Source organism: Corvus cornix, chromosome 3, assembly GCF_000738735.6.
Source record: "Corvus cornix cornix isolate S_Up_H32 chromosome 3, ASM73873v5, whole genome shotgun sequence".
Lineage (NCBI taxonomy): Eukaryota > Metazoa > Chordata > Aves > Passeriformes > Corvidae > Corvus > Corvus cornix.
Window position 1 is genome coordinate 17697631 of NC_047056.1, and position 11052 is coordinate 17708682.

The following is an 11052-nucleotide window of genomic DNA, read 5'->3' on the forward strand; positions in this document are numbered from 1 at the left end:
TCTTTTCCTTAAGAACACAAGCCCCTGAGTTAATGTTTGTGCCATGAAAAGTACCCTGGGGACATGGCCCACAGCAACACTACCTGTGGGCCATCCTACTTCCATCTGCCATTTCTGTTGTCCAGGTCTTTATGGGCTTGATCCCACAAACCTTACCAAAGAATTCAATGGAGCATTTTACCTTTCAGTCCCACAGACACAGAGCTGTCCATATAACTGTCCAGCTGGACAATGACCTGGCTGACTGTACTTCACAGGATCTCTGTGCCCATACAGGTGGCAAGAAGCTTTGGCTAGAGGCTACAGAACATTTATTTAAAGGATTTTCTGCACATATGCACATATTGTAATGGCTAGAGTTGTAAAAGTGAAACTTTCATGTTTGACAACTATATTTTTGAATGGTGAAAGAGAGATGAGGGATGTCAAGAGGAAGGACAAGGAATGTAGCAGTTATCTGGAGAAATTAGTAAGCCTGGTGTCATAAAAATCTCAGCAGTCCTGAGTGAAACTGAAACACAGACAAAAAGGCAGATGAAAATATTTTGGATATTGCTCCAGTGGTGTTGAACCAACCACAAAAGAAGATGCTAACCCACTATTTTTCTGGTTATGCTGATAGCACACAGTATTACAACCTCTTGCAATATTATCATTAGTCTCCTGCTGCTTGGTAGATTCTTTAATTACTAGATTCTTTGGCCATCTGCTTATTCAGGAATTTCTGTTTTATATTTTTAAAAAAGCACCTCCGATAGAGCAAGATAGTTGCACCCCTGCACCCTTCAGAAACAAATGGGCAAAATGGAGTTTTATTTCATGAACCAGGTGCTCTTTATTCATCAACTGTAGAACACAATTTTTTTGCCAAGCCTTTTTTTCTCCTCATAATTGCTTTGTTTCAAGTCCTGATTTTGTGGGGTTTGGACTGGCAATAGTCAACAAATGCAGCTTGTTTCTGTTTGGGTGTCTGCAGGTGATTTTGGTGGTGTTCATCCAGGGGCTTTGAGCAGCCAGGTCTAGTGGAAGGTGTCCCTGTCCATGGCAGGGGGGTTGGAATGAAATGATCTTCAAGGTCCCTTTTAGCCCAAGCCATTCTATGATTATTTCTCTTGCTATAAGAACGACCCCAATGTCCTGTCAGTGTTGATAGCTCAGCTTGTTGCCAGCTGCAGGGGTTTTTCCATGCTGGAAAATGCTGGCATGCAGGCAGCCATTCCAGTCAGCAGACAAGCCCTTTCCATTATAAGGCAAGCTGTGGATATTCAGGTGCAAAACCTCCTCCTCTCTCAGCCTAACAACTCCATGAGGCCTTAAATCTCACCGGAGCTGGCTTCTCGTGCTATATTAACTCCTGTCTTTCCAAACTTAGGGTTCCTGATGGGACGACGGAGATAATGTTGGTGTTTATGGGAGCAGACGGGAAGCGAAGCCACCCGTCTGGGAAGCCGCCTCTGCCCCTCGAAGCGTAAGTGAGGCAACACCAGCGCTGCGGAGGCAGAGGTAGGAAATTACTCAAGGTGTTTTGTGCTGGGAACAACACCGGTACCTTAAAATGCTCTGTGGCTTTTATTTTCCCTCTACAGTAGACGGAAATAAGCACAAGAATAACCCACGAGGAGACAGAGTCTGGAAAAAGCCTCCAACCTCCCGTGCCCGTCCGGGAAAGCATCCTCCTCCCTCACTGTGCCCCCGCGCCCCTGACCCTGTGGAAGCCCTCGGGCAACGCCGCCGGGGGCGGAGGCTCCCGGCCGGGGCGGGGCGGGGCGGGGCTCGGCCCAAAACACCGCCCGCCCCGCCCCGCGGCTTTAAAATGGCGACGGCCGTGAGGGGGAGCTGGTAGAGCGTAGTCATGGCTGCCGAGAGAGTGTCTGTGGCGGTGCTGCTGGTGGCGGCCCTGCTCTTCTTCGCTGGCGCCGTGCGAGGCGGCGAGCTCCGCCCGCGGCTGGTGGGCGCCCCGCAGACCATCGACGACCCCGAGAACGATGAGGGGCTGGAGCGGGCTCTGCAGTTCGCCATGACGGCGTACAACAGGGCCAGCAACGACATGTACACCAGCCGGGTGGTGCGCATCATCAGCGCCAAGAGGCAGGTGAGCGATCCGGGGGGCGGCCCTCTCTGTTCGCGGGGCTGGGAATGAGGCCGGCCGGATTCCTTTGGAGAAAGGGCACACGGCGAGTCTGAGGGCCTCTTCAAGCTGTCGTTTTTTCCCCACAGAAGGGGATTAAAAGTCTTTTTTCATATCTTGGCTTCTCTCAGTCTGAGTGACCTTGAGTGCTGCGCGCTGTGGAAGTAGCCAGTGGCTTCCCTGTGCTGCTCATGAGTTAGCACGTGTCTTTGTTTATTGCTAAGGAAGCTGCTTTGAGGGACGTGTTTACTTGGATTTTGTTTCCTGTTTCTGAGAGGATGCCAAGTGCCTCTTTGGTGGAGGTTGCCACATACGATTCCCTCTGTACTTTCCGAGTCTGTTTTCTATCATGTAACAGGAACACTGCCTGCCTCTCTGCCAGGCTTGTCTCGGCAGAGAGCCCTTCTCCGTGTGCTGTGAGTAAAGTTGCCTCTGCTGACTTGTCTTGTTGCAGATCGTGGCTGGAGTCAAGTACATAATGGAAGTGGAGATTGCCCGGACAACCTGCACAAAGCCAGCAACTGATATCCAGCACTGTGCTTTCCATGAGGCGCCCCAGATGGCCAAGGTAAGCTCCGGGGTACAGCCTGCTGACTGCTTCAGTTTCCACCCCCATCCCACTGGCTGGCTTAATACAGCTGGCTGTGGTCAGTGTCCCCTGTCTGCCTCAGCCGACATCAGAGACTTTATGCCTTTATCCTTGACAAGGCAGAGCAATTTCTGCCCTTGCAGAACTTGTCTTGCCAGTTGTCAGAGAAGGCAGGGCCTTTTGGCTGCTTTGTAAGTGGAGCTCAGGCTGGAGCACTGCATGTGTCTCAGTCCTTTTAAGAAGTAGTCATGGTCTGGATCAGAAGGCTATGTGGAGGAAACTCTGCCAAGCCTCCTGGCTCTCAGTCCAGGGTCCTCAGTCCCCATAAAATTCTCATCTCTTCTTTCCCTTGGTGATGTAAACATGCTTGGCATGCTTTCCTGTGGGACTTGTATTGCTGTGAATAGAGCTTTGGGCAAAGCACTGCCCAAAGGAAGCAGATCACCCTATCTCTCTGTGCCCACCAAGCTATTACACAGGCATTTTGTAATGAGTAATGAGCTTTTTGGGTGGGAACACCAAGTTCGTCTGGCCTTGGTTTTTCCATAGTGCTTCATTCCTTCTGCTGATGGTAGTGATGGGCTGTATGTGCCCTTTCCTGCACTTGTGTAAGGTCTAGCTGCACATAAGAGAAACACGAAGCTGGTCTGTACCACTCTAGCAACTGCAATGATTTGACACAGGTGCATGTGGCTTAGCTGTGCCTGTGGGCTTATGTTTGAGTATTGTCTGTGCTAAAAGCTTTCCTCTGTGAATGGATAAAGGAGATAAAGCTGAGCACTCAGCACTGCTGAGGATCAGATTATTTCTTAGGGTTTATTTAAGAGATGTGACTCGCCCTGAGCCCTGTAGTGCTGCTCCAGAATACTTGTCTGGAGAGGGCACATCTAGAGAGCCACAGGAGTGTAGAACAGTGGTAAATAACACTGTTTCATGCTCTTATTCTGATAACTACTTTTTTTTTTTCTCTCCTTAGCACACCATTTGCAACTTCGTAGTGTTGAATGTTCCTTGGCGAAACCAAGTGGAGCTGCTGGAGAGCAAGTGCCAGTAAGCCTACCTAGATTCCAGCAGAGACCAGCAACCAGTTCTTCAGATTTAAAAGAAAGAGGCAATAACACAAATTGAGACGGGCTTTATCAACGCCTGTAACTTGGCTACTGACATATGCTTGTGCTATGCAAATTAAACCATGTAACTTCACTTTTAAAGCACAGTATGATCTCAACTTTTTCTTCTTTGGAATTACTATTTTAGAGCAGCTGTTTTGGTCTTCTTACAGCTTTCCCAATGAATTCACTCCAACATCAGAATTCTTATTAAAACCCCTTGGTATCCACATTAAATGACTACTGTAAACATAAAAACTTAATTAATAATTGCCATGATGTGTGGTTTTCTTTGATTGTCTGCTGTCTTGGAGGGAGGGCTTGCTTTTATATGTCACCTATGCTATCCTGCCCAAAGAATGGGATGAGAAGGAATATGTGGCTCTGATCCCATAGGAAACAAACCATGCTTCCTTCTTCCTTAAGCTGGCCTCAGGTTTTGAGTAAGAGATGGAAGCCTTAGCTGTTTTCACTGAAGGAACTCTGCTTTGGAAAACTTTTGATCTTGGGAAGATTAGCTGGTCCTGAGACTGTAATGGTTTTGTGTTCTGGCTGCTGTGCTGTTTTGTTGTAAGGCTGTAAGGAAGGAGGAGGATCCCCTTGAAAAAATTACATTTTCAAGTAGTAGGGGAAAGGTGCCAGGTCAACAGAGAATCTTGGGAGTGGGTGAAGGTGCTGAGGTGAGCAGTGGGGGTGCTTCTTGTTTTTTCACAGTCCTGGTAGTACATTTCATGCTTTATCTTGTGTCTTGGCTTTTCTGTACTTTGAAGTAAGCCTTTTGGTGTAAATCTCACCCACGCATACAGGGAGTCCAGCTCCTGGGGAGTGCATCTTACGTGGGTTCCTCTTCTTCCCAAGGGAAATGCAACTTCCCATCATTGCCAGGGTTTGCCAAGCTTGCAGTGAACATTAGGGAACATCTTGATTCATGTTGTTGGGAGGATGAACTGGTTGCCTGACCCCAGAGATCTGCATCTGGGTTGTGTTCAGATCCAACAGGAATAAATCCTTGTTTTCCCTCCTCGTCACCCCATTCTCAGTGCTCTGCATATAGGTGGCCTGTTTTTTCTTGCCAGCCAGGTCAGTGACTCTGCATGTTTCCATCTGCTGGCCCTGGAAGTCCTGGGTCAAGCTGCTCAGGTGTCCTCACTTGTCCTTCTCTAAGTCCTCAGTTCATACATGCTTATTACCTGGCTTCCACCTGTACAAGCACAAGGCAGTGGTGAAGGGGTTCCCTCATGCTTTAGGTGAGTTTGCCTCTGTTATCCTCTTGGCTTGAGGACAGGTTATTGCATTGGTCTCCTTAGAAAAGAGTCTAGGCACAAAATGAAGGTACAGATAGACATAATGAGTAATTTCCAGCACTCTGTTCTATTTATTAACTATCAGCTCAGAACAGCACGTGGGAAAAAGAATGGCTGTGCCAGAGAAGGTGAGAGTTTGAGTGTTAGGAGCTCCTGAATCCAAAGGTCTTGCATTTTCCTGTTGAAATGCCAGTGACTAAGGGCATGAATGAATGGCACAGATTACTCCACGCTCACAAGCTGCTGAGTGTCAGCCTTGGTGATTATCCCTGTGTGCTCTGCACCTGGAGAAGTGCCAAAAAGGCCTGACCTAATTTAAACACCTTCCACTGTGGGCTGTGTTACTTTGCATTTGCAACAGGCTAAGAGCATTAGTGGAAGTTCCCCTGCCAAGAGCATTTTGCTCCTCAGGTCTTTTTGCTTGGCTGGCTGGCGGTGATGGGGCCAGCTGAGCACTGAGCCCTCATTTGTTAGCTGCGTTCTCTGCCTGACTTTTTGAAATGTCAGTGTCAGATGTGAACAGGGATGTGCTTGTTTCATGTAATCTCTTGTTTTGCTTTGCTTGCATCTGATGGATCAATTCTGGGGCCCTTCTTCCTGAAACTTAGTGGGGTTAGAGCTTTGCTGCTGCTACATGAACCCAAGGCTTTTTCTTGGCTCTTGGTTCTCAGGGATAGGTTTAGGGCCAACCATGTGAGGAGTGTAGCTCTCCTTAGCACTGCCTGCACTTGCAGGCCTGTGCTCACATGGACTTGTGGCTCCCAGCTCCTGGGTCATCATTCCCTGCTCATGCTGCTCCCTGGGTTGTGGCCCTGCAGGGTTTTTCTGAGATTCTTGAAGCTGTATCAGCACTCCTGCCAGGTATGGACACCTCCCTGTACACACAGCTGAAATTGCAATTTCCTGCAATTATGGAAGGAAATGACCATGTGAGGATTTGGGTCATCCTGCAGCCCTCAGTCTAGGCCACTCAGAGCTGTTCCTGATGTGCATGGGCTCAGTGTACACAATATTCCTTAGCCTAAGACATAGAGACCTCTCAGTGAGTGTCTAAAGATGCTTGGCTGGTTGTATTCATTGTTAACATGCAATGCCTTAGAATCCCTAGTGTGGATCCCTCAGAAGGTCAAATTTACCCATCAAACACACATCCAGTTTTGAATCTTGGTGTTTTATCTCTTGGCATGGGAGAGGGAAGACTTCATGTCCCTTTCTTTGTGGGATGCAATGGTCACCTGGAGATCATTTCTGCAGGGTTAAGCAGGAAAGTGTCCTAGTGCTGGCTGTGCTGAGCCTTTCCATGACTCATTTCACCCAGCTTTGGTGGTGGCCTGCAGGTGAGAAGGTGGGAGGGCAGGTGCCTGTTTCTCCTCTCTGGGCAGCATAGTCCCAGCTGGGCAAGGAAGGGTTGAAGAGGACCTGCAGGCTTCACAAATCCCTTATGAGTGCTTCCCTGCTGACCCTCTGGCATGGGCCACAGCTCACTGGGACAGCAGACCTGGGGCAGGACCCAGGGCTTGAGGTGACACATGCTAAAGCCTCTCTTCTGTGTCATCACTCACTCATGTGGCATTGCCCAACCTCTGGGAGCTGATGGGCTCCTGCTGGTAGGTAGGATTTTGCGGCAGGGAAGAAGAGAAGTTCAGCTGCTCGTCCCCGTGATAAGCTGGTGGATGAGTCTTGGGGTGTGTGCTGGACACTATTTTTAAGCTTTCTGGAGGCAGATGTGGGGGTGTGTGAGCATAGGGCTGACGACTGGAAAACGTTTCCCTGTTTCCAGCTGGAGAAAAACCCCCAGTGACTCATGATGCCCTCACTGTACTATGCCTTGCTGGGAGGCACTGTCCTCTCTTCCCCACAGGCTGAGAAACGTCATACCTTGTGCCCTGCCAACTCCAACACTTTCCAGCACCCAGCTGCAGAAGAAACTGGGACTCAGTCCAGGTCAGGGAATGGATTCTGTGTCTTGAGTATAAAAGTTAGCAAGAGAAAAGTTGTTTCAGTGAAACAGTGATGCTTACCCTAAGCATGTCCCTCTCTGTTGTCTTAGGTGAAGTCTCTTCATCTCTACAGGTGAGTTGTGTGGTTTTTTTCCCTTCTTGTGGGGCCAAGGAGGGAAGCCCTGGCATCCCTGGAGGAAAATTACCATCTCCAAGTGCTAGAACTGGCTAAAAGCAGGAGGAGGCTGGAGAGAAGATTGGCTGGGCATTAAGGGTGACTGTGGTTCACAAATGCAGCCATACAGTTCTCAGCATGTTCAGAGGAGAAGGGGCACCAGAGCCAGTGGGACAGATGCTCTTCACATACCATGTTGCAGCTCACCTGGGTGAAATTGGATGTACCAGGCTCCATCTGTGCAGAAACACAATTTGGTGAGCTTGGGGGTCACAGAGCTGGTTCCAGAAGGGATATGTGGGAACTCTTCAGGAACAGGCTTCTCTCAAGACAAGCCATAACCTATAAAATGAAATTAGTTTGGGGCCTCTGAGCATGGCTTGGCTGGGTAGGTTGGCTAATTGCACTGACCTTCCCTTGGTAAAACCCATGGGACTGGTTAAGATGACTACAGATTTTTAATTACCTACTTTTCCCTTTTCCTTGCTGAACGGCAGGTCTTTTCACTGCTTTCTGTGTTAGCCAGATAACATAGATGGAAATGTTTTTCCTATTTAATCTGACATTTTCAGTGTCTGCTGCACACCCCAGATGGTTCGGTGAAAATTATTTCTTCTGTGAGATGTTGAGAGAATAATGAAACATGATGTTTCTACAGCTCTGACACGCTTTTTGCCCAACTGCTTGCATGAACAAAACTATCTGGGATCTCAGTTTGATAGGAAATTGAAGAACTGGCAAGAAGCTTATTTGCTCTGTGCTCTTGTAAACTACTTTCCAAATGTAGGAAATGCTTCTTGCAGATGGTTGTTCTAGGAAAGCAAGGAATTCAGATATTAGAGGAGAAGAGCACAGGCATGAGTCTGCCATGGTTGGATTCACCAGGGAAGAGATGTGGCTGCTGGAAACCAAATTTTTCACTGGGTCACAAAGAATGTCAGCTCAGTATTAACTGCAGAGCTGTTCAGCTGATGATAGGGGGAAAGGTGGGAGGAAAAATGCCTGACAGGTTTTTCAGATGCTCCACTGAGCATCCTCCATCTATCAACAGAGCCAGTTCGATCGGGAAATAATGAGAGTGAGCAGTGAGTGAGAAATTAACCATTGGCCCCAGACTGACATGTTTTGGTCATGTTCCAGATGCCTGCTGCAGAGAAACATAGACTGGGCCTTGGTCAGAAATACTGACACAGGCAAGCAAGGTTTATATCTTTAGTTTTACCTCCTAAAATTTTATTTTTATAGAGAATATTGAGGGAACCCCTACCACTGGGGAACATGCTGTGTGATAGCATCTGAAACCAGCACTGAAGCTGCAGATGTGACCAGATGTCCCTCTGGGCTGCTCTTCCCTGAGCTTAATCATCACTGTCTGCATTTTACTGGGGCATTTGTGTTATCTGGTGAAAGATGCTGTTTCACAAGCCCTCCTGAAACACAGATGTCTGACTGTCACACTTGTGCCTCCCAGCACTGGAAGAGAGAAGAAAGCACTGCTGCTGCACATGGGAGGAGCAGGGTAAGTGACAGTACTGGATGAATTTCCAGCACGGAAAAGTGGTCCCTGGCTCCCCCAGATACCTGGGACTAGGTCAAGCCTTCCTTTCCCAACTCTTGGAGCCTCATACATGTAACCTAAACTCTTTCCACAGGGGGTCAGCATCTCACAGGAGATGCACAGGAATGGCAGACAGGCCGGTTTCTTACCCTCAGCAAAAGGAAGGCAGCGCCAAGCATCTGCCGCAGCCCTGTTCCTTATCCCAGCAGGTAATCGTCCGTCTAGTCCTAGGTGTCTGCTGGAGGAAGGTCTGATCCAGCCTGCATGGAGCCTGCTTTGATCACCTGGCCAGAAGGACACTGGAGGGGACTGATCAGTGTCCTGTGCTCAGTCAGGGCGACTGAGGGGACTACATCAATTATCCCCTCGGAATCCTGGATGTCCCATACAGATGCTCTCTTGAAGGATCAGCACCCATTTTTGCAGCTCTTTGCCTGGGTATTTCCATTGCCAACAGACACCTCTCAGTTGTGTCCAGGTGTTCTGCAAACTGAAGGAAGTTACTCTAATTTTACCCCATCTTCTTGTCCTGCTTCTGAAGAGAGTTGTTTGTGTAAGTGCAACGAGCAAACCCAAACATATCTGCCCCTAGGTGGAGGAGTGTTTACAATGTTCTCTGAGAGCATGATAAAAATTGCTTTTGTTGCTATGGGATTTCTATTCGCTTTGTAATAGAAAATGTGTTTTTCTCAATAGCTCAGATGTGATGAAGAGCTGCAGAGCTTCTGTCGGTCTTGTCCCTGCAAGCAGAAATCCTGAGGCTGTGTAAGCAAGTGTGGGAATTGGGATACTGAAATATGAGCATCCTTGACCACTGAACCTCCACTACCCTTGTACCTGGCAGGTGCCTGGAGAGGCACTCTAACCCAGAGACTGACAAATTGTATTTGTGGCTGCTACAAATTTTATACAGCTATCAACATAAATGTGTGCAGGGAAGGGCTAGGAACTTTCCTGAGCTCTGCTGAAAACCTTACACTGAAGATATCTCCTTACATTTAGCTCTTCAGGACAACCAGGATCAGATAGGAAAATATTAACTTCTGTTGGTGAAATAATCAGCTGTTTTTTTAGTACGCTGCCATGAGAAAAGAAGCAGGAACTGGATGTTATAATATGTTAATGACAGATTATTTTAGTGACTCTTCAGATCTCTGGTCTAACTGAAATGCAGCCTGTTGTGCCTTTGTAGAACTTTGCATGGCCTTCCCAAAAACAGCGGCCGACGCATGCCTTGTTTGTAAACATTGGAGCTCCTGAACACACTCTGCAATGGGCAGGTAAACCACTGGCTCTGCAGACACTGAAACTGCCCTCTTTCCATCCCAGTGGCATTTAATCCTGGTAAACAAGCACCAAGTGGGAAACTGTCTTTATGCTGCCCCAAATATGTTTCAGGACCACATGCAAAGCCCGCAGAAGTTGTATGTGCACTTCTGAGGTCAGTGGTAAATGTCCTCCAAACCCTAGGAAGTCACTGCCCAAAATGAAATGAGATCTGGAGGATTCAATTTATGTAAATTCCTGGGACTGTCCCATGGATTATTAAAACAGAACAAGAGCCTTTTTCTAGCTGGCTCCTGGACACCTCAGTCTATTGACTTGCATAAATCTTGTTTGCTTTGGAATTGAAATTAGCTCTCTTAACTGCATCAGCATAAAGCAAGCATCTCATTTTCTACAAGCCTTTTTTTAAAGGTAGGCTGAGATTAAATAGCTGGCAACTCAAGCAGATATAAAAGGCTGTGTTGTGGCAATGCAAATGTTGTGATATATGGCATAATTGGGATCATTGTGCAGAAGAAATGAAAATCAGGGTGTTTTTTTTTTTGCTTGCTTGCTCACTCTTGGGATGTTGTGCCATCAATTAAGGGCTCATTTATTCCCTGTGAGGGTGAAAGTCCCCACTCTGAGGTAAGACTGGGAAAACTGCAAATTGTCTCCTATCAAATGGTAAAGGTTGTGAAGGTGCAAATGTTAATTGGGAGTGCTTGGCTGGGGATGGTACTGCCTGTGCCCTGGTTAGGCATGGCTAAATTTCTTGTTTTCTGCTAACAGCCAGAGTTTAATGAGGTGCATGTGAGTGAAGACAAGGTGTTGAGTAAAGGATGGGAGGTCTTGATAGCATGATCCAGTGCCAGCTGTGGTGTTCTGATGGTGGTGTTGGGGGGAGCCAGGATGTCCCCTCCAAGCCTTCCTGTGGACTGTTCAGAAAGCTGTTTTCCTTTTTGGAGTCCCCAGAGAGCTCT

The 11052-nt window shown here is 47.7% G+C and overlaps 1 protein-coding gene across 1 annotated transcript; it reads left to right on the plus strand.

Annotated features, from left to right (window-relative positions):
- The first annotated feature begins 1809 nt into the window (after window positions 1-1809).
- On the plus strand, window positions 1810-4100 carry CST3 (cystatin C). Its single transcript, XM_010393557.3, has 3 exons — window positions 1810-2092; window positions 2583-2696; window positions 3694-4100. The coding sequence occupies exons 1-3, from the start codon at window positions 1853-1855 to the stop codon at window positions 3769-3771; spliced, it is 432 nt and encodes a 143-aa protein (XP_010391859.2). The 5' UTR covers window positions 1810-1852; the 3' UTR covers window positions 3772-4100.
- Window positions 4101-11052: the final 6952 nt, after the last annotated feature.

What these genes read in the sequence shown, in the direction of transcription:
- CST3 (XM_010393557.3), top strand. Translation starts at nt 1,853, where the DNA reads ATGGCTGCCGAGAGAGTGTCTGTGGCGGTGCTGCTGGTGGCGGCCCTG. An exon ending in TCATCAGCGCCAAGAGGCAG is followed by an intron (nt 2,093 to 2,582) that starts GTGAGCGATCCG and finishes GTCTTGTTGCAG; the next exon opens with ATCGTGGCTGGAGTCAAGTA. An exon ending in AGGCGCCCCAGATGGCCAAG is followed by an intron (nt 2,697 to 3,693) that starts GTAAGCTCCGGG and finishes TTCTCTCCTTAG; the next exon opens with CACACCATTTGCAACTTCGT.